Source organism: Verticillium dahliae, genomic scaffold, assembly GCF_000150675.1.
Source record: "Verticillium dahliae VdLs.17 supercont1.3 genomic scaffold, whole genome shotgun sequence".
Classification (NCBI taxonomy): Eukaryota; Fungi; Ascomycota; class Sordariomycetes; order Glomerellales; family Plectosphaerellaceae; genus Verticillium; species Verticillium dahliae.
In genome coordinates, this window is record NW_009276940.1 from 631222 (window position 1) to 650191 (window position 18970).

Genomic DNA, 18970 nt, shown 5'->3' on the forward strand with positions numbered 1-18970 from the left:
TTCCATTTCTCCATCTCTCGCCTGCTATGCCTTCTCGCCTTGCTTTCTTTGGTGTGATCTGTTCTGTAGAAGCTGCAAGCTGCTGGCCGCCCTTATTTGTTGTCCCGCTTAGATATTCTGCTACTGACCGTTTGTGTGTGAAGAACCTCTCTGCCCGCAACGCCGGTACAACCAAGCCTGGATCATCACCTCCTGCCAAACCCCGTCTAGAACCCCTCGCCTCTCTTTTCCACGTACACAAGGTAAAAGTACATCCATCTGCCCGACACCCGCGCTGTGCCCTCAGTCAAAGTCGACATCGAGCTCAAGGTCAATCTCGCCGATGATGTCGTCGTCGCAGATGGGGCGGTGGATCATGGGCAGGCCCTTCTTCTCCGCCTTGCGCGCGTTCTCCAGCGCCTTGGCAATGTGCGGCAGCACCTCCGACTCCTTCTTGACGGCCGCCATCTTGGGCGTGCCGCTGCCGCTGGCCGGCGTGCCGTTGCCGCTGGCCGCGCCGTCCTCGGCCTTTTGGTGGTTCTGGTGCACAAACTTGGTCTTGGTGCGGATGCGCCGCGAGAGGTCAATGTCCGTCGCCTCGCCGCGCTCAATGGCCGCCTCCTTCTTGCGCGCCTCGTGCTTCTCCTTGAGCTGCGCCTTGCCGACGTTGGCCGCGTTCTGCCGCCGCCGCTCGCGGTTGATGTCGGCGAGCCGGTCCTGCTGCGCCGCGTTCGTCGACGTCGTCTTGGGCGCGTCGAGCGTCGTGCGGAACGCGAGCCGGTTGCTCAGCAGGTCGTCCAGCTCCTCCTGCAGCTCCGCGATCCGCCGCGTGTGCCCCGCCGCCGTCGCCTCCTCAATCTCCCACCGCAGCCGGTCGCGCCGCTCGGGGTCAAACTTTTTCCGCAGCTCGTTCTTGCGCGCCACCTTTTCGTCAATCTCGGCGCTCGTGAGGCTGCGCTCGACAAACTTGTTGATGTCGTCAATCTTGTTGAGGAGCACCTGCGTCTTGGGGAACGCCATGCCGTCCACCTGCAGCGTCGTCACGTAGCGGTTGAATTCGCGCTGTGCTGCCCGTCAGTCAAGCGCTCTGAGATGGAACCCCCAGGCCAAGGAAACGTTTCGCCCAGTCTCTCTCACCTCTGTGACCGGCTTGTCGGAGCAGAAAATAAAGGCAAACTCCTTCTCCGCCTTGCCGTGCGCCGCAATCACGTACTGATCCGTCACAAAAGACCCGCTGGGACCGTTGAGCGCGTAGGGCTTACCCACGGCGATGCCTGCCAATCGTCAGCGAGAAGTCCGAGGACGAAGAACGCCAGAACAAACACTCACCCTTGATCTTGGCCAGTCGATAGTCGTCCTGTCCCGTCTTGGGGTCAGGACCCAGACTGACGCGGACGTAACAGCCCGTGATGGCATCCTCGAACCCAGGGTTGAAGCAGTACTGAGCAAAGCGGCTGCGCCCGACACGGATGCGCTCGAAATCCCGGATCGTGGCCGGCGGCAGCTCGCGGGGCGGCGAGTGCCTGTCCTGGGAGAAGGAGCGCCGGCGGCCGCCGTCGTACGAGTCGCGCGAGCGCGAGCGCGACGACGAGTGCCGGCGGTCACGGTGAGGCGAGTCGCGCCCCGTGCGGCGGTTCTCCTCGCGGGCGCGGGCGCGGTCGTTCTTCTCGGCGCGGGCGCGGCGCAGCGAGTCGATGGCGGCGCCCGTCTTGCTCGTTTCGGTGCGCTGGCGGGCCGACTTGTGCGCGTCGTCGTCGTCGTCGAGGTCGGCGGCGTCGGCCGTCCGCTTCTTGACCTTGTTCTTCTTCTCCTCGTTCTCCTGCTTGGCCACGAGCTGCCGCAGCATGCGGTTCTGCTGCTGGCGTTCAATCTCGGCCTGGCGGTCGGCGAGCAGCGACTCGCGCTCGACCTCGCGCATGCCCATAACATGCTTCTTCTCCGCGGCGCTGCGGAACATGCCGTCTACGGGGTACTTGTCTTCGTCGTCTGGCTCGGCTGAGCCCTCGGCTTCCGAGTCGGACTCGTCCATGGCTGCTGAGCCGTCGGATTTGGGACTGCCTGGTGGCGAGAAGCTGGGCAGCGTCAGGGTGTCTGGCTCATGGGAATTGACGAAAAGAACGGGCGCAACAGGAGAAAAGAAGAAAGAGCATCGTGAACGTCGTGAATGGGGCGTGGCAACTTACGCCTCGCCTTCCTCGGCATCTGAATCATCGTCACCGCGGCCCCTGGCCCCCCTTTTCGCGCCACTGCCAGCCTTCTTGGACGGAGGAGGAGAGGCAGAGTCGGCCCTGCTGTCCCTGTCCGACATGACCTCCTCCTCGTCGGACGAGTCATTGCCACCTGCAAGAGCCAGAAGCTCGTCGTCAATGTTGCTCATAGTGGCCTGTGTCCAATGTGTGACGGCGGCGCTGGCGGGGTTCGGGTCGATGGGGGAGAGGGAAGAAGGATGCCAGGATTTGGCTTGGGGGCGGATCTCTCCCAGAAAAAGGTAAAAGTAACTTGGTCGTTGGGAAACGGGATGCGACGAATCCAAAGTCGCGACTCGACGAACGTGCTGTGCCTGTGCCTTGTTGGACGATTATGTCATCCGCATCCTGCACCTGGTGCTACGGTGCTGCATAAGTCGCTGCATAGGCGCTGCATAAGGTGCTGCATAAGGTGCTGCATAAGGTGCTGCATAAGTCGCTGCATAGGCGCTGCATAAGGTGCTGCATAAGGTGCTGCATAAGGTGCTGCATAAGGTGCTGCAGAAGGTACGTACCTTATCGGAGTGACCCACTCTTTTGTCGTTCGATCATCAATGTTCGAGTCGATGATCATGAGGGATGCTTCACTCTACCACTTCACCTGCACCCACCACCATTCCTTTCCCAACCCGCGACTGCGCTACACAATCCGACCATGTCTTGCAGCCGGTGTCTTCTCAGGCCACACCTGGCCCTGTCAAGACCCCTCCACCACCTCGCCCGCCCCTCCCTCGCCGCCAGCCGACAGCTCTCCTCAACCTCAACCTCGTATGCGACGACCCAGACATCCTCCCCGACAACCCCTCCCAAGCTCAAGCCATTGACCCAAGAGCAGCGCGACTTTCTCTCTTCTGCCGTATGGACCCTGCACTGCCCGCACTCTGCGCCTTCGGAACGAAACTGACGTCCTCCCTCCCAGCTGCGCGTCAACCAAGCCGGCGAGCTCGCCGCCACCCTCATCTACACAGCCCAGACACCCCCCATCGTCACCCGCCACCCCCACCTCCGGCCCCTCATGAAGCACATGTACGACCAAGAGGCCGGCCACCTCCAAACCTTCAACGCCCTGCTCGCCAAGCACCGCGTCCGCCCGACAGCCCTCTACCCGCTCTGGCAGGTCCTCGCCACGGGCCTCGGCTGGGGCACCGCCGTGCTCGGCCGCGAGGCCGCCATGGCCTGCACCGAGGCCGTCGAGACGGAGATCGGCGACCACTACAACGCCCAGATCCGCGTCCTGCTCGAGATGGTCGCCCGCTGGCGCGACGACGGTTATGACGTCGGCCCCGAGCTCACCGACCTCATCGCCACGCTGCGCAGGATACGCGACGAGGAGCTCGAGCACCTCGACCATGCTGTCGAGCACGACGCCAAAAAGGCGGAACCCCACTGGCTGCTGACTGGCGTCATTCGCGCCGGCTGCAAGGGCGCCATCTGGGTGAGCGAGAAGGTCTGAGCGGTGCTCCCCCGGAAGGACTTTTCCCCGATGCCCGCGATGTCGAGACAAGACGAAGAGAGGAAGAGAGGAAGAGGGCGGGTGCAGGCCGCATTGTTATCAGTATAGTGACGGACGCGCAAACTGTAGGATGGCTGTCCCATGGGTTGATTTGCCATGGGGAAAAATGTGTAACACCACTGTGCAAGATGGATAGAAATGAAATGCAAAAATCGCCCAAAGAAGGCAATGTTAATCAATCACACATGAATGCAAAGGCTAGGCTACAAAGCGCGTTGGTCCTGTATGGAAAGGGACATGTCCAGGACCGTCTTTCTCCCATGCTGAAATGCGACGACCCATCCAACGCCAAGCTGACATGACCATGTCCTACCCTCAATGCTAGGAATTCGAAAAAGGATACAGACAGCACCCAACGTCATCAGTTGCTGCGAGTTTGTTAGCAAGGACACCTACATCAAAACATCTCCTAGCATTCATCGACTTACTAAATTTGCAGAGGCGCAACGCCATCCACCTGGAAGCCCCAGTTGCCATTCTGCTCCTCAGTCGCCAGCCAATCATAAGGGAACTGTACCAGATGTCCCTGGATCAGGTTGAGCAGCTCCTCTGCCTCCACGGCCGGGAGAACGTCCTCGGGGGTCCCGCCACGGCGACTGCCCTTAGTAGTGGCACGTCTGCGGCGACGGACTGACCCTTGGTTCTGCTGACCGGACGCGCTCCGATCTCTGTCTCTGGCTGGCTCCTTCTCCGTCGGCTGGAATGTCGCACGTCGATCACGACTCTTCTCTCGAGTAGGTAACGTCGATGTTTCTTCTGCTCCGTCAAATGCTGGGAAGGGCGTGTCGCCAGCGGGGAGAATAGGCGAAGGGGCATCGAATGGGATCGACTTCTCCGGATCCGCGCCATTCCTTGGTGCGGCGCCCTGATGATCGACCTTGTCGCGGCGAGCTGCATGGTCGGCCTTTTCATTGAACTCTTCGTTACCAGCACTGCTGCCAGGCACCATGATCTTTGGGGGATGAACGTGATCCTTGACCTTGTCAAGACCCGTCTTTTCCTCCAGCTTGTCTGTTGCCGCCTTCGCAATCGCGGCAGGGCCAGGGATGCCGATGCCGGCACCGCCGCTACCTGCAGCATTCGACTGCTCCGCAGCCTCGGGGGCGACCTCGGGTTCCTCGCCCGCCTTCTTGCCCTGCATGCTGTTGACAAATCTCTCGTTGTAGCTGGTGAAGTCGCGGTAATCATTCCATGTGAGGACCTCGGAATCCGGCATACAGCGGAAGACGCGCCGGAAAAGCTTGGTGTTGTTCTCGGCGACACGATTCCATATCTCGTCCATGAACGAAAAGTTCACAGGATCACGCATGCAGTCCTTGTCGAGTCGGGCTTGCTTGATGTCGGCCGCCAAGGGATGGGCTGGTCCCATGGATGGTTGTCCATTGACGTCCAGATACACGGGCGGCCCGCCAATGTCCGTGTCATCGACGGCTGGCAGGGTGGGAAGCTGGTTGGCACGGAGCAGGCCGAGCTGATCCGTAGTGCGACGGTTGAGTGCCGGCATGGGTGGCAATTTGTCATTCTGCGACAAGTTGTCTTGCTCTTCCGCTTGCGACAGGGGGGTGTGTCGCTCGTGAGGCTTCTTTGGGGCTTCAAGTGTTCCCTTGCCTTCCGCCAGCACGTTGTGGACAAGAACCTCGCGGCCGTTGATGATGACCGAGTCACGGCCGGTGTCAAGACCACGCTTCTCAGCTGCTTTCCAGTGATCCGGCCCATAGCCCTCGACCTCCAGTGCGTGTTCCGTATTGGACACTCGAAGGTCCTTCTCCTCTACCATCGATGCAGCTTCAGATTGGGAAAGAGGAGTGGCATCTGCGTCGCGATTGAACCGTCTAGCATCCGACAGCCAAAGATGATCTTCGTTGCTCGCCGAAGGGGCCGAGTTGCTGGGGCCGGCCTCATTGGCATCAAACCCTGGCGTCATGGGCTCATCGTTGTATATCTCGTCCATCTGTGCCGCCATTTCCTCCTCCTTGTCAAGCTCTGCCTGCCTCTCCTCCTCGAGGATCTCGTCGACGTCGAGACCAAGATGCTCACGCATCAAACGCAGACGAAGCGTATGCGCGAATCGGCCGACGCGGTAGGGCTTGCCGCCCATCGTGGACCAGATCATGTCTGTGTCTCGGACGATGGCTGCCAACTCGGAGTCGCGGTCGCCTCGCAAAGATCGCTCGTTAATGTTGGCAGACCCGATAAGAGCCACACGGTCGTCCACAATGATACACTTTGCGTGAATGTAAAGCTGCTCCGTGACGAGCTCACCGCTGCCCATCTTACCCCACTGACGCAGGCTGTAGAACTGGATGTAATCTTCGGGTTCGATGCCCGCCGCGCGAAGACGTCCAAAGATGGAATTTTCTCCACGGCAGATGCTGTAAAACTGACACTGCAGAATCAACCGAACGCTAGTGCCCTCTTGCTCGTCGACCCTGCTTTGGAAGCCTGGCAGTAACGGGATGACAATGCAAGCCTTCCAATCTTCTTCGTTGTTGTAGGCGCGGATAATTCGCTCAACGAGGGCGTCACCGATGCGGTTGACAATCTTGGTGTTCATGACCTCTGTGCTGGTGATGAAGAACTGGTTCTCCATGTATACGAAGTGGTCTGAATCCTCTATCATCTTGATATAGGCATTCTGAATGCTGTGCTCCGGGTCATCAATACCGAGTGACCAGTTGCACGCAGATCTCAGGATCTGAACTTCGCATGTGCCAGTTAGGCCGAGGCCTTCCATCTCGCCTGGCTTGACGTCTGGCGGCGGCAGAAGGAAGGGCAGGGGACGGGTCGTTGTGCGGCCACGGCGAATGTAGTTCCATCGCTGGACAAAGTGCCGTGTAAGATCTCTCGCCGGCTGGCCCACAACCTGCATGCCAATATCGTGCCAAGGCATCCTGGGGATTTTGCCCCTGTCGTACATCTCTTCATAGGGTTCGTTAAGCTTGTAGAAATCTTGTACGCGGGCATTGGAGTAGTCTTTTCCAGGAAACAGCTGGCAGTGCAGCGCATCCTTGGGCTGCTCGCTCTGCTCGAAACCCGTGGGCTTATCGTCTACGCAAGGGTGTTGAGGACAGTCCCACCGGCCAAAGCAGAGATCAATGCCACCGACAAAGGCAATATCGTGATCGATAACGCAAAGCTTCTCGTGATGGGCAAAAAAGAATTGGTTCTTCTTGAACTGATTCGGCGATCGCTGGACAAAGATATTCGGATGCAGGTTCAGCAGCGAATGTTTCGTATACTCCGAGTCGATGGGGATGGCGGCCTCGACGTTGCGGTACACGATGACGAATACCTTGACACCTTCTCGAGCCTTGCGCTGCAGCAGCCGGTCCAGACGCCATTTTTGACTGATGGCTGGTGGCCTTCGCATATAAAGCTCAGGGCTCAGCCACCAATCGTGGATGTAAATGACATCCCTGGCCATACTGATGGCACGTGAAACGTTCCACATGTAGTCTCGGCCATCGACAAGCCATTGAGCGAACACGCCCTGTCTGACTGGCGCAAAGCTGTCGAAACGGTTGACAGAATGCCACTTTGTCTGCTTCAACATCTCGGCGATGGAGTCTTCAAATTGCTTGAGTACTGCCTGGTTCCTTGAGAAGAGCTTGACTTTGCGCTCCGAAGTGTGCAGCGTCAGGGTGTGGTGTTTGTCAGGTGGCGACTCTTTCGTCAGATCAATTTCTCTGGTACCGCTGGAGCCAATGTGCTTGAGCGAACTCTTCTTGGATGCAATCCGGAATTTGGCGTCGACCAAGTACACATCGTATACGAGCATGTTCTCTGGCGACTCAACGCACACGATGTAGCTGGACCGAACGAGAAACCATTTGCGGCTGTGCCGAGCAATGACTTTTTCTGGAGTCAAAACTCGTCTGAAATCGAGACCCTTGGAGGATTGGATGTGAAGGTAACACTCTTTCCCATGGTAGCTGCCCTCGGCAGCCAGGCGGACACCAAGCGCAGATAACTCGAGGAACTTGCAGAGTCGGTTGCTGTCTGCACGGAACATGAGCCATCGGACCATGTCTTGCATGTATTTCTCAAGAACCCTCCGTTGCCTCTCGACATAACGTCGTCGAGACTGCATCATCTCCGCATGCCCCTCCAGTGCAGAAGTCTCGCCTGGATCCGTCAGTCCGGTTGACCTCCTTCGCATGCCAAGCATCCCCAGCCTAGACTTTTTTCTCCGGCCGCCCTGTGGACGGCCGTCGGTCTCGTCGGCTGTCTCATCAACAGTACGCTCGCCAGGGGTCTGGTCGGCCGGGTCATCGCCACGAACACTAGCCATGTCGTCTTCTTCCGATTCGTCTTTGGTCCGCGCGCCACGAAGGTAGGGAAATGCGGCCCATGGGAATTTCGGCTGCTTTGGTCGAGAACCAATGTCGGCTCTTCCGTGAATAAATTTGTCGTTGCTCATGGCGAATTTGTACCGCACATGGAGATTGTACACGTCTTTGATGGTTCGGATGATCGTCCACTTCATGCGGCTGGGCCCACTGCCGTATTCCATGTCGATAGTGAAAAGCCAATGTCGATCGCTGTCGTCGCCTGGCTCGGGCGCACTGTCCCTGATGTGAAGTCTCACTTGTTCGAGCAGTACAGGTATCCGCTTGTTGCCGTGCTCATCTCGCTGAATCATGCTTGCGAGCATGAGAGCTGCCGGTGCGCCAGCTCGAAGCTCAGCCATGAGCTCGGCAGACTTGGCAAAGTCGAACCGGTCCTCTTTCTTCTGCCTAAGAAGCTTCAGAGTGTTTTTCACCTGCTTCCACTTCTGCACACCGAACGTCGATGCTCGCTCACCGCTGAAGAACGGACGTCTCGGCGTCATGGCATCGCCGTCAGATGCGCCGCCGCCACCAAGAACCGTGATCCGGCGGACATGACCCGGTCCTCTCGTAGAGGGACCGCCCGTGTCGCGGGATTCGTTGCGCAAGGACCTCGTTGATCCTACAATCCATGAGTTGCCCCTCATCCACGAGGGTGTCGTCAGCTGATCACGGCCTTCGCCTTCAGACAAGCCGTGTTGATGATCCGGCGGGTCCGGCATGCTCAAGCGTCTCCTGAGACCTAGCCTGCTCTGTACTACGGGCGAATCGGAGGCTGCTACCCTCATGTTGGGCGTGCTGGGGATGGAAATTGGAGGCTTTCGAGGCCGGCGCATCATCCTCTTCTTCTTCTTGGCCCTACTCGTGTCGGAGACAACCCCCTCGTCGGCAGTCTCTTCTGCATCGGCATCAATGTCGCTACCTTCTTCTGCCAATGTACCAGGTATTCTGGACCCACCACGGGTAACTGTAGGAGAGGCGTTCAGAGCTTGATTTCCGGCCTCTCCGAGGGCGCCAGAGCTCGGCGATTTAGGAATCTGTGTGCTAGAGCCAGCAAACTGCTTTAGTTTGTTCATCAGGGACGAGCTGAGGGACTTGGCAGGGTCGTCCCAGGAGGTGTTTCTTGAATGCGTGTGGGCGGGGGGCGCATCCAGCACAACGTCGGCCCTGGCAAACTGAACGCTGCGACGCCCACCACCTGGCGACGTGGGCTCCGAGTTGCCTCCATTCTCTTGTAGAAAAGGCGGGTCTGGTGTTCGGTCATTCGCATCGGAGGAGTTGTTGAGCGTCGAAGGAACGTATAGAGCCGGTGGTATCGGTCGGCCGAGCGGATCGACGGGCGACTGGTGTCGGTGCGGCAGCCCGCCGTTCATGTAGTCCCTTGCTTCAGTGGTTGACTCAACATTATTCGGGCTTCCTGCCAATGGCGATGATTTGAGGATCGAGGGCAGTGGACTCGCTGGGCGGTCCGGAGAGGCAGCGATAGCTACCCTTGTCGGCTTGGGGCTTCTGGTCAAAGGCGATACAGAATCATCACGCCGGTTGTCGCCCATGATGAGCTGTGTAGTGTCGTCAAGGTGTCCAGAATGCTGTAAGTCTGGTTCGCAAGGTTGTTCTGGTGTTGTCAAGGGAAGCGCAGGTCATGGCAAGCACTCTATGTTCTGTTCGTTTCGTTGGAGTGTCGTCGAGAGATGTTCTTGGCAGGCGGCCTGTGCAGTATTCCAGGGAACGCAACCCAGCTCTGAAAGAATCTGAACCCTTGAATCGACAGTCCACTCAATTCCTTGGTCAGCAGCACGGTCTGCTGAAGGAGCGTGATTCGAGCAACTAGGTTGTAGGAAAGCCGTAAGAATTGACCGAGGAAAGATTGATGCGCTGCGGGTGGACGTGGCTCTGCACGTGGGACGGATGTGAAATGTCGAGGTCAGATCGTCGCATCTAGTCCGGGAAGACAGGCACCAGCGACTGTCAAGCGCTGTGTCGCTGAGCACCAACTTCAAGTTGAGCAACCTGTAGAAGTAGTCAGGTGTTGCCGGTGTTGTCACGAGACGACTGATCAGTTGAAGGAAATAGGAGCGGAGAGTCACTCTTTCCCTGGGTGCCAGTACCAATCTCGCATTCTTGGCGCGAACACGGGCGGGATTGGATGCCTCCTTGGAGCGTACCCATGCCCCTGTCTCTCTCCCCCGACCAGATACCTACAGCGATCCGCGCCTGGGAGGGAGGGCTACAGGGGACTGCAGGGGATTGTTGGGGTGCTGTGGCATCGGGTGGAACCCTGAAAGAAGGACCAGCCCAGTGACTCGGCAAAGCCTCAGTAGCGCTGTCTCAGCGCCAATCAGTGCTGAGGCAGGGAGATTTAGCTTCTCGTTTCATCAAATGATGTCAAGGTCCCCCGCTGGTCGTGGCTGATGCTATCCCAATATGGCGCTGTCTTTATTTGAACCTGTGGCTTACACAGTTCAAGTCATGGAATCCTCAATCAAGATCAGGCGGGGACTCGTGATGAGACGCATCCGAGGTGTCCGAGATTGCATCTTGTAGGCCAAAGCAGATAAGAAAACTTCGCGCACACACGCATCGGCCTTATGACCTTTGGCAGCGACATGTCGCAGAACGACAAATGCAACTTGCCATTCTGAGAGTTTTGAGTGTAGTCCTTTAAACTTTGGAACGTAACAGGTGGCGCAGCAGGCGGGTCCTTCCCGCGGATGCTAAAGCTGGTGCGACAGTCTAAAGTGAATGCCATCTTGAGATCTACGGCGGTTGGGCGGGAATGAACATGCTCAGCAGAATGCTGTACCTCGACTTGAAGACGATGAATTGCCAGCGCGACGGCAAAGAACTTTCACCGCGACTTGGCTACCTTGACTATGGAATGAGATTATCAGTGATCCATCTTCGCTCTCCTGAATCAGCGATGCAGTCAGGGACTGAGAATGTCCCTCCCTGGGTAGTAGAACGACTGGTAGCGATTGGTGCTCCGAAGGCCCAATCAGGAAGCCAGGGGTGAAGGTAGGTACCCAACACTTATCGATAAGGGAGGAACGCGTCGAGCATCGCGGGTCCGCATCAATTGTGCATGACAGCAGGTGACGACGGCTCTACTACCAACGCGCTCTCGACAAGCCATACGCCAGCTATCAGCATGCCGAGGTACTTCGCTCAAGCTCCATAGGATTCATGACTATCACTAACACCAGACAACAGAGAGATCATCACGATTCAGGCCGGCCAGTGCGGCAACAGCAGTCAGTCACCCCGCGATTGACCGCGTTTGGGCCGCGAGCCTCACACCACCAGGAGGTACATACTAACGATTCTGCAGTTGGCAGTCAATTCTGGCAGCAATTATGTCAGGAACATGGCATCAGTCAAGATGGAAACCTTGAAGACTTCGCGACCGAGGGTGGCGATCGAAAAGACGTCTTTTACTATCAGAGCGACGACACGAGATACATTCCAAGAGCCATTCTGATCGATCTTGAACCACGCGTCATCAACGGCATACAGACAGGACCGTACAAGAACATATACAATCCCGAAAACTTCTACGTCAGCAAAGATGGTGTGGGTGCAGCCAACAACTGGGGTGACGGCTACCAGACTGGCGAGAAGGTGTTCGAGGACATCATGGAGATGATTGACCGTGAGGCCGATGGTAGCGATTCGCTCGAAGGCTTCATGATGCTGCACTCCATCGCAGGTGGCACTGGATCTGGACTTGGCTCGTTTCTCCTCGAGCGTCTGAATGACCGATTCCCGAAGAAGATCATACAGACGTATTCCGTCTTCCCCGACACAACGAACGCAGGCGATGTCGTTGTTCACCCCTACAACAGCGTGCTGGCCATGCGACGTTTAACACAGAATGCGGACTCAGTGGTGGTGCTCGACAACGGTGCTTTGTCAAGGATCGCCGCCGACAGACTGCACGTCCACGAGCCTTCCTTTGCGCAAACTAATCAACTTGTACGTCATGTTTGCCTCTAGCGCAAGGCGCCATGCTGACACAGCTAGGTTTCCACTGTCATGTCTGCGAGCACCACGACCTTGAGATACCCGGGATATATGCACAACGACCTTGTCAGCATCCTAGCCTCCCTCATCCCGACCCCACGCTGTCACTTCCTGATGACATCCTACACACCGTTTACTGGCGACCAAGTCGAGCAGGCAAAGACTGTTCGGAAGACGACAGTGCTGGACGTGATGAGGCGGCTTCTTCAACCTAAGAACAGGATGGTGTCGACGCAACCTGGCAAAAAGAGCTGTTACATCTCTATTCTCAACGTCATTCAAGGCGAAGTCGACCCGACTGATGTCCACAAGAGTCTTCTTCGCATCCGAGAGCGAAGATTGGCAACCTTTATCCCCTGGGGTCCTGCAAGCATTCAGGTCGCATTAACAAAACGAAGCCCTTACATTCCAATGGCACACCGCGTTAGCGGGTTGATGCTAGCTAACCACACGAGCATTGCCACGGTACGTCCGCACATTTTTCTCCTCAAATATGTTACAAGGTCGGCTAGCTAATGAACCCCAGCTGTTCAAACGAATTGTTAAGCAGTTTGATGGCATGCGGAAACGAAATGCCTTCATGGAGGGCTACAAGAAAACGGCTCCCTTCGCAGAGAACCTCAACGAATTCGACGAGTCTCGTCAGGTGGTGCAGGACCTGATCCAGGAATATGAGGCGGCCGAGGACGCTAATTACCTGAACCCTGAAGCAGAAGTTCCAACTTCCGCAGAGACAGACAAGAGATTGGGCTGAGGATCCCGGGAAGAAAGCGTCGCGTAACTGAGTGGCAATGGCGCGCCAAGAATGAAGGCATGACATGATTGTACCTGAGCGCTTCGATATGACCAGGTTTCTGGCATCTTCCATTGGGAGAGTTAGGCGTTTGGGGCTAGAGCATCCGTACCTAGGATCGCGACGTGAGGGCAATAGCTTGAAACTATCTATTTGACAAACCGTGCGCGGCATTCTGTGCTTCAGCTAGACGCGTGGGTGATGTGTGGAGCTGTGATCTGATAGGAGTGTTTGCTCCCAGCCGACCCACGGATCGCGATCTCTGTGCACACCAGTCTTGCCTGCCGAGGAGCCTTCAAGCGCAGAAATGGATACCAAAATTCTTCTGACTACATTGAATACTCCACCAAGGTACCTGCGAGGGTAACGCATCTACAAGAGGCCGAAAGTGTGACACTTCTCCACAGATCGAGGATCGGTATGGTTTCCGTCGAATCTGACTTCATTCTTGACGTCATTGACGTCAGCGGGTCTGGAGCTTTGGAGCTTGAGGCTGCCTGCTTCATAAAAGAACAATCTTTAAGAAGACCATTTCATCAAATTGACTGATACATCACACATTCATACCATCATCAAACACTGCTGTTATCTCCATCCCTGAATACCAAACACCCACTACTATTCGCAGTACCACCAACGACAACAATCAGTATGTCTGCCCTAATTCACCCGCAGTTCATGTCCTTTCTAACAGTCGTAGAAATGACGAACATGCACGTTCCCAAGGGCGACAAGATCGAGGAGACCCGCGCCAACCTCCCCCTCCCCGAGCAGCCTCCTGTCGCCTCCGATTGGCAATCCGCCGACGCATCCAAGGTCAACGTCGGCAGCGGCGGCGATGCTGAGGCTGACATTGGAACTGGTTCTGCCGCGCAGGCCGGTCTCCGCGAACCCACCTCCAAGAATGACGCGGATTTGAGCAACGTCGGACGGCAAGGCAAGGACAATCTTAGCGGCCCCCCCAAGGATGCTGCTGCGAAATGAAGTTGAGTAGGGTCAGGAGTAGGACAGCGTTTGGCTTTTTAAAGTTATCATGACTAGATGATCAGTTCAACAACGTCAACATAACCATGACCAACATTCACTCATCATGAGTCTTCTTGCGTATTGTGTTTGATTCATGATGTATTTGTATGATGCCTCGTCCACGAGTACAGCTGACGTAGGGTGCCTCCAGGCTGATAATGCGGCCATTCAAGAATTGTAAGTGTGCATCAATACATGGAATTCACTACATCAAACTCTGCCTCCAGGGGATTATCATTCACAACGGTGATCATAGGACTCAGGGGTATTCTTAAGAGTGCCCCCAAATACGGTTCTCATCTCCAGATCCAAACTCAACCCGGAAACAGGCAGGATTTCTCAACAAGGTAGGCGCTCGCCCGAGCCCATAGATGTTTGAAGGGGAAAGACGCTCAAGCATATCTTGCCCAGATTGACGACGCTGGTGAAGATTTCCCAGGCAGCAGTTAAGAAAAGCAAAGGGCACTCTTGGTATTCGCTGCCTATTCTGGAGCTGACGCATCTCACCTGCTAGTTTCCATATCCCTGAACACAAATCCTCATAACCAGCCCAGCATCAGTCACCCCACGCGATTTCACCCAAGAGAAGCTTTCCAGCATCCTCCTCATAGGCTTCGGAGGTCATACCAACGTATTGAAAGCGCCCTCCTCCGTTCCGAACTAAGAGCCCCGTTCAACAAGACTAAGAAGATATACCAAGATAAAGGAAAGTCTTTCTTTAGTCGAGTTGGCTTGAGGTGTCGTGGTATAGAGACCCTTTTCCAGAAGTGAGTATGCAAATTTCATACCCTTTACTTATGAATATTGAAATCCTCATCTATTGATACACAGGGGTAGGTTCAATAAGTCCATACCATCGAGCATCGATCCAACATTGGTTTCGCCCATAGATACATTCAGACGAAGCCTCCTCTTCAGAAGCACGCTTCTTCAAAGACAACGATCAAGTCCGCTTGCGCCATTGGAAAAGGGTTCACTCTTTCACCCATTTGGATACCTTAAGTACCTACCTACCTTAGGTACCTGGTGTATCTACCTATCCTTTACCTTGCCAAAGGGCACAAAGTGAGGTACCTTAGGTAGGTATTCATTGAGGTACTAACCGTGAGGCAAGACCTGGTTGTACCTTGCACCTTCCCAGCCTCAAGGGCCTCCGCCTCTACCCACATCCAAGGCCTGCCAGTTGATTCATTGAACTTTTTCCTACAGCCAGAAACCCTCGTTCGTCATCTCTGGCTGACTTGCTCTGCTATCTAATCCCGCCTACCGAAAGCCCACCTACCCAACAGGTGGCCAAACGTCTCGGATAGCACTCTCCGCAGCGCGAAAGCTGCCCCCAGCCAAAAATGGCGACCAATATCGAGTTCGAGAATGCCATCAGAAATGCTATGCTGGTAGGTTCTGTGCCGCTGGAGGTGCCCCTCTATGGTCGTCTGCTGTCTCCGACAAGGCAGACCGCTGGCCAGGTCGTTGTTCAGAGCTGACAGATTAAGTAGAGTGACCTCGGTCTCAGCCGCAATGATGAGCTCCCCATGGAGAACTTTCATGATAGAAAGATCACTTATGATCCTGGACGTCGCGCATCACGCGCCGTAGGAAAGACTGCCAACTCGGCGTGGAAAGGTATGTGGCCTCCTGACGACGTTTTTGACCACCTTAGTCTAACCACTCGAAGCTGTTGGAGAAAAGGGAATCGACGATGAAGAGGCTCGCAGCGTTCAAGGTCTGGCTGACCTTGGCGGCGGTCGTATGCATGCCGCCCAGCATGACACTGAAAGCCGAGATCGTAGTGAGCGACTTAAGCAGATCAACAACCGACCCCGTCCGCAGCAAGTGTAAGGACCCTCTTGGAGAACATTTCGGCAATTGACTAATGGTAATTACAGCGGTGCTTTGTCCAACATTACCAACTTTGGTGGTCTCGATCGTCCTGGAGTCCCAGTCAAGGTCTTCGCTCCGAAAAACATGACGCCGTCCAAGAGCGCGAATGGGAAAAAGGCAGCCCAGAACCGTCCCGATGAGCAAAACTCCGCGAAAAAGAACCCTGAGAATCGCGTCCGCGATGATACTAAACCGGATCTGGCGTCCGCCCGGGTTGCTGCCGTCATTGCCCCTCATCTACGAACTAAGGCACAGGCTGCGGAGATATTGTCGAGCAAGAACTCGCAAAAGTTGCAATCTGTCTCCCAGGCCGAGGAGCAGATATCAGACCCAAAGAAGCAAGCCCAGTCTCAGCCGCAGTCTCCTCATACTACGGTGCAAGAAACCACACAAATTTCGGCTGAGACGCAAGAAAAACCTGCCAAGACCCTTGATAGGTCATCTGGGAGGGTCCTTTGGACGTGGTCCACAGACTGCAAGGCCAAGATCGCCCCATGCACTGGCTTAAAGACGGTCGACGCCAAGGTGTTGCTGAAGATGATCGAATTTGGCAACGGCAGACAACAGGCAGGCTTTATACTACGCTATGTCAACGACACCAGTGACTGCGATATCGATGACCCTGTCATAGTCGTCAGGGGTAATGAAGCTCAGGCAGCGACTAGCAAATACGTCAACCTCGTATACGACATGACATCGTATCAAGCCAATGACGGCCAGCACAAAGACAACTGGTGTGACGTTTCTTTCGTGTCTGGAACCAAGAAAAAGGATATGACGCTCTTATTCGATGACGCAGAGACTATGAGAATGTTTCGTGGCGCCGCTATTGCCTTGCAGACCTCTCTGAGCATCAGCAGACTTACCCCTGAACAGAAGATCAGCCTTCAAAACCGGCTGAATGCACAGAAAGCCTCGCTTGTGGCCTCTATGGCTGTTGCCAGGGTTGAAAATATTGAAGGTATCCCAGACACTGCGCCAGCCAAGACCACCAATGATACAACGAAGTCTGCAGTTGGGCCGCCGAACCTCGCCTCAGTGAAGGCGGAAGACGGCACCAAGAGCAGCACTTACATGGGAGCCAAGAACGTGGATCCTGATATCTTGCCTAAAGATGGAGTTGAAAAGTCTGTCAGCGTCGTGGTCGAAGAAAACGGACAGACGTCTCAAAGCTCTCCCCGTAGCGACAACATCAAATACAGCCCGGGCGCTTTGAGAAGCATGAGCAACACCTCGACTCAGGTAACCCCACCGCTGGAAAACTGGCAGTACACCGAGTCTGTCTTGAAGGGTGGTCGTCTCAATGAGACACCAAAAGCCGCGGAGCCTTTGAAGCAGGCGTCAATGAACGCAAGCCCCATGACCAGGAATCTTGACACTCTATCGACGAGGGATGAAGCTTGGAAGACTCAATATTGCGGACAGCCTGAGATTGTCATAAACTTTTCAGCACCATCCACCAAAATGAAAGGTACTGAGACCAGAGGTTGCAAAGTCGCGCCGGAATCAAATAAGCGGTTGAAGTCTAAGGCTACATTCGACTTTGCCAGCCCTCCCGGTGCCCCTACTATGCCAATCGTTGTTGCCGCCAAGGCCAAGCCTGAGGTAGAGTTCAACTTCAACACTCTCCCTGGCTCACCGAAGGAATCGGCGGTCAAAGACACTCGGGACGGGGCCACGGAGAAGTTCCGTACTGCAAGCACTCCAGATGATTCTTCAACGGCCGAAGTAGTGGCTGGAAGAACCTTGCCAACGCCCAAGAAATCCACAGCCTCCCGTCCCGAGAAGCCAGTGAGACCAGCCAGCCTCAAATGACCAAGACCCAGGAGAACCATTCTATACCTCAGCAGGCCCCAGCAGTGGCTATTCTCAAAAATCCCACTACCCAACAATCCCACGATCAAAGTGCGATTGATAGGGAGTTTGGACAAGGCTGGTCAATGTTGTCCATGATGAACAGCCTCAGCGCGATCGATGTCGTGGAGGAGACCACCACAGTCAAGACTACCAGACGATACGTTCTCCCTGTAGGCGCCTCTTTTTCGGGTTCGGGCCACGGCCAGATGAACGTGGCGCAGCCTGTGTCCAGCGGTGTTGTGGCCGATGTGAGGAGCGCATCTGATGCAGCCACCAAGCTGTCGGGAGACGCACCAGTCTTCCAGCCCAGTCATGGCGGCACTTTCCAGCGTGCGCCTGCCCAGGGATCCCATGGGGGTGCCAAGAGGCAGCAGCAGCACAAGGGACTCGCCAACTCGAAGTATGCACAGCCCACACAAGGCTTCAGCCACGCGGGCCAATTCACAGGAACCATGCTCGGGTAGACCGCGGCGGGTGCAAAAGTGGACGACGAGTAGTATCAGAGCGTCGGCAGTGATTTGGGTCGGGAGGTGGGTAGTGTTGGAGTACTAGTCTCTGAGTGAGATGGAGCCAGAGGAATGCGCGACATGACGATGGATGCGAGAAGGCGGCCTTGAAGGAGATTCTCGCATGGACTAGCGACTGAAACTGGTAGTTGACACCAGCCAGGGAGAGCCATTGGCTTTCGAGTATTTGATGAGGCGTTTGGAGGGTTTTTCTTTCTTCTTTCTTTTTGAAATGGGAGTGCCGAAGATTCGGTCGAATACTGCGTAGGTAGTTCCATAAGGGATTAAAGATCGCTTCTATCATGCCGGCGAGTTTCTACCTCTGGTCTAAAAAGTGGTTTTCATGACATGGGCATTCGTTTGCTCGTCGTGTAATATTGGTGTGCTTCCCACCTCACTCGTGCACCCAGCTCCCGTCCTCCCGGCTGACGACGACCTCGTGAACGTCAAGGCGGTGATCAACAATCTCCCTGCCGTTGACAAGGTCATTCTCGCGAGCGCGCCTGTCCGCGTCTTCCTCGTCGCTCGCAATGCCAGCACGAACATGCCGCTTGACGAGCCGCCTTCGCGCGACGTCAAAATCAACGTCAACGAACCACAGCTCGTCCATGAGGGCGGCGGCGTCGCGCCACACGGGGCGGTCGAGCGCGACGTAGTTGCCCTCGAAGACGACGATGCGGTGCGCCGGGACGACGGCGATGTCGCCCTCGCGCGGGTCCTTGATGGCGTGGTCGAAGCTCGGGGCGCGGATGGTGGGCGTGTGCGGCGTCAGGAGGGGGCGCGCAGGGGCGCGCCACGAGGGCCAAAGAAGGCGGCGCTGT

General features: G+C 56.0%; 7 protein-coding genes across 7 annotated transcripts in view; 5 read left to right on the top strand and 2 right to left on the bottom strand.

Annotated features, from left to right (window-relative positions):
* Nucleotides 1-282: 282 nt before the first annotated feature.
* Nucleotides 283-2356, bottom strand: VDAG_01824 (RNA polymerase-associated protein RTF1; the record flags this gene model as incomplete). The annotated part of the gene is made up of 4 exons (XM_009657853.1): nt 283-1041; nt 1117-1253; nt 1309-2051; nt 2163-2356. The coding sequence occupies 4 exons, from the start codon at nt 2354-2356 to the stop codon at nt 283-285; spliced, it is 1833 nt and encodes a 610-aa protein (XP_009656148.1).
* Nucleotides 2357-2880: 524 nt separating this feature from the next.
* On the top strand, nt 2881-3678 carry VDAG_01825 (ubiquinone biosynthesis protein CAT5; the record flags this gene model as incomplete). The annotated part of the gene is made up of 2 exons (XM_009657854.1): nt 2881-3081; nt 3145-3678. 2 exons carry the CDS (start codon nt 2881-2883, stop codon nt 3676-3678), a joined length of 735 nt encoding a protein of 244 aa, XP_009656149.1.
* Nucleotides 3679-4099: 421 nt separating this feature from the next.
* Nucleotides 4100-9619, bottom strand: VDAG_01826 (phospholipase D1; the record flags this gene model as incomplete). Its single annotated transcript, XM_009657855.1, has 2 exons — nt 4100-4106; nt 4167-9619. 2 exons carry the CDS (start codon nt 9617-9619, stop codon nt 4100-4102), a joined length of 5460 nt encoding a protein of 1819 aa, XP_009656150.1.
* Nucleotides 9620-10941: 1322 nt separating this feature from the next.
* On the top strand, nt 10942-13051 carry VDAG_01827 (tubulin gamma chain). The gene is made up of 5 exons (XM_009657856.1): nt 10942-11222; nt 11277-11317; nt 11395-12038; nt 12087-12551; nt 12613-13051. The coding sequence occupies exons 1-5, from the start codon at nt 11215-11217 to the stop codon at nt 12838-12840; spliced, it is 1386 nt and encodes a 461-aa protein (XP_009656151.1). The 5' UTR covers nt 10942-11214; the 3' UTR covers nt 12841-13051.
* Nucleotides 13052-13530: 479 nt separating this feature from the next.
* Nucleotides 13531-13967, top strand: VDAG_01828 (uncharacterized protein; the record flags this gene model as incomplete). Its single annotated transcript, XM_009657857.1, has 1 exon — nt 13531-13967. One exon carries the CDS (start codon nt 13531-13533, stop codon nt 13861-13863), a length of 333 nt encoding a protein of 110 aa, XP_009656152.1. The 3' UTR covers nt 13864-13967.
* Nucleotides 13968-15251: 1284 nt separating this feature from the next.
* VDAG_01829 (uncharacterized protein) lies at nt 15252-18107 on the top strand (the record flags this gene model as incomplete). Its single annotated transcript, XM_009657858.1, has 5 exons — nt 15252-15299; nt 15402-15528; nt 15581-15740; nt 15792-17577; nt 17637-18107. The coding sequence occupies 5 exons, from the start codon at nt 15252-15254 to the stop codon at nt 18105-18107; spliced, it is 2592 nt and encodes an 863-aa protein (XP_009656153.1).
* Nucleotides 18108-18693: 586 nt separating this feature from the next.
* Nucleotides 18694-18970, top strand: part of VDAG_01830 (NAD-binding Rossmann fold oxidoreductase family protein) — a gene marked incomplete at both ends in the record, with an annotated part of 2733 nt that continues 2456 nt past the window's right edge. The window contains one exon of the mRNA XM_009657859.1: nt 18694-18968. Coding sequence (XP_009656154.1) covers nt 18694-18968 — 275 coding nt within the window. The remainder of the gene's footprint in view (nt 18969-18970) is intronic.

Coding starts and splice junctions, on each gene's coding strand:
- VDAG_01827 (XM_009657856.1), top strand. Junction 12,039..12,086: donor TTGCGCAAACTAATCAACTT/GTACGTCATGTT, acceptor TGACACAGCTAG/GTTTCCACTGTCATGTCTGC. Junction 12,552..12,612: donor ACCACACGAGCATTGCCACG/GTACGTCCGCAC, acceptor AATGAACCCCAG/CTGTTCAAACGAATTGTTAA.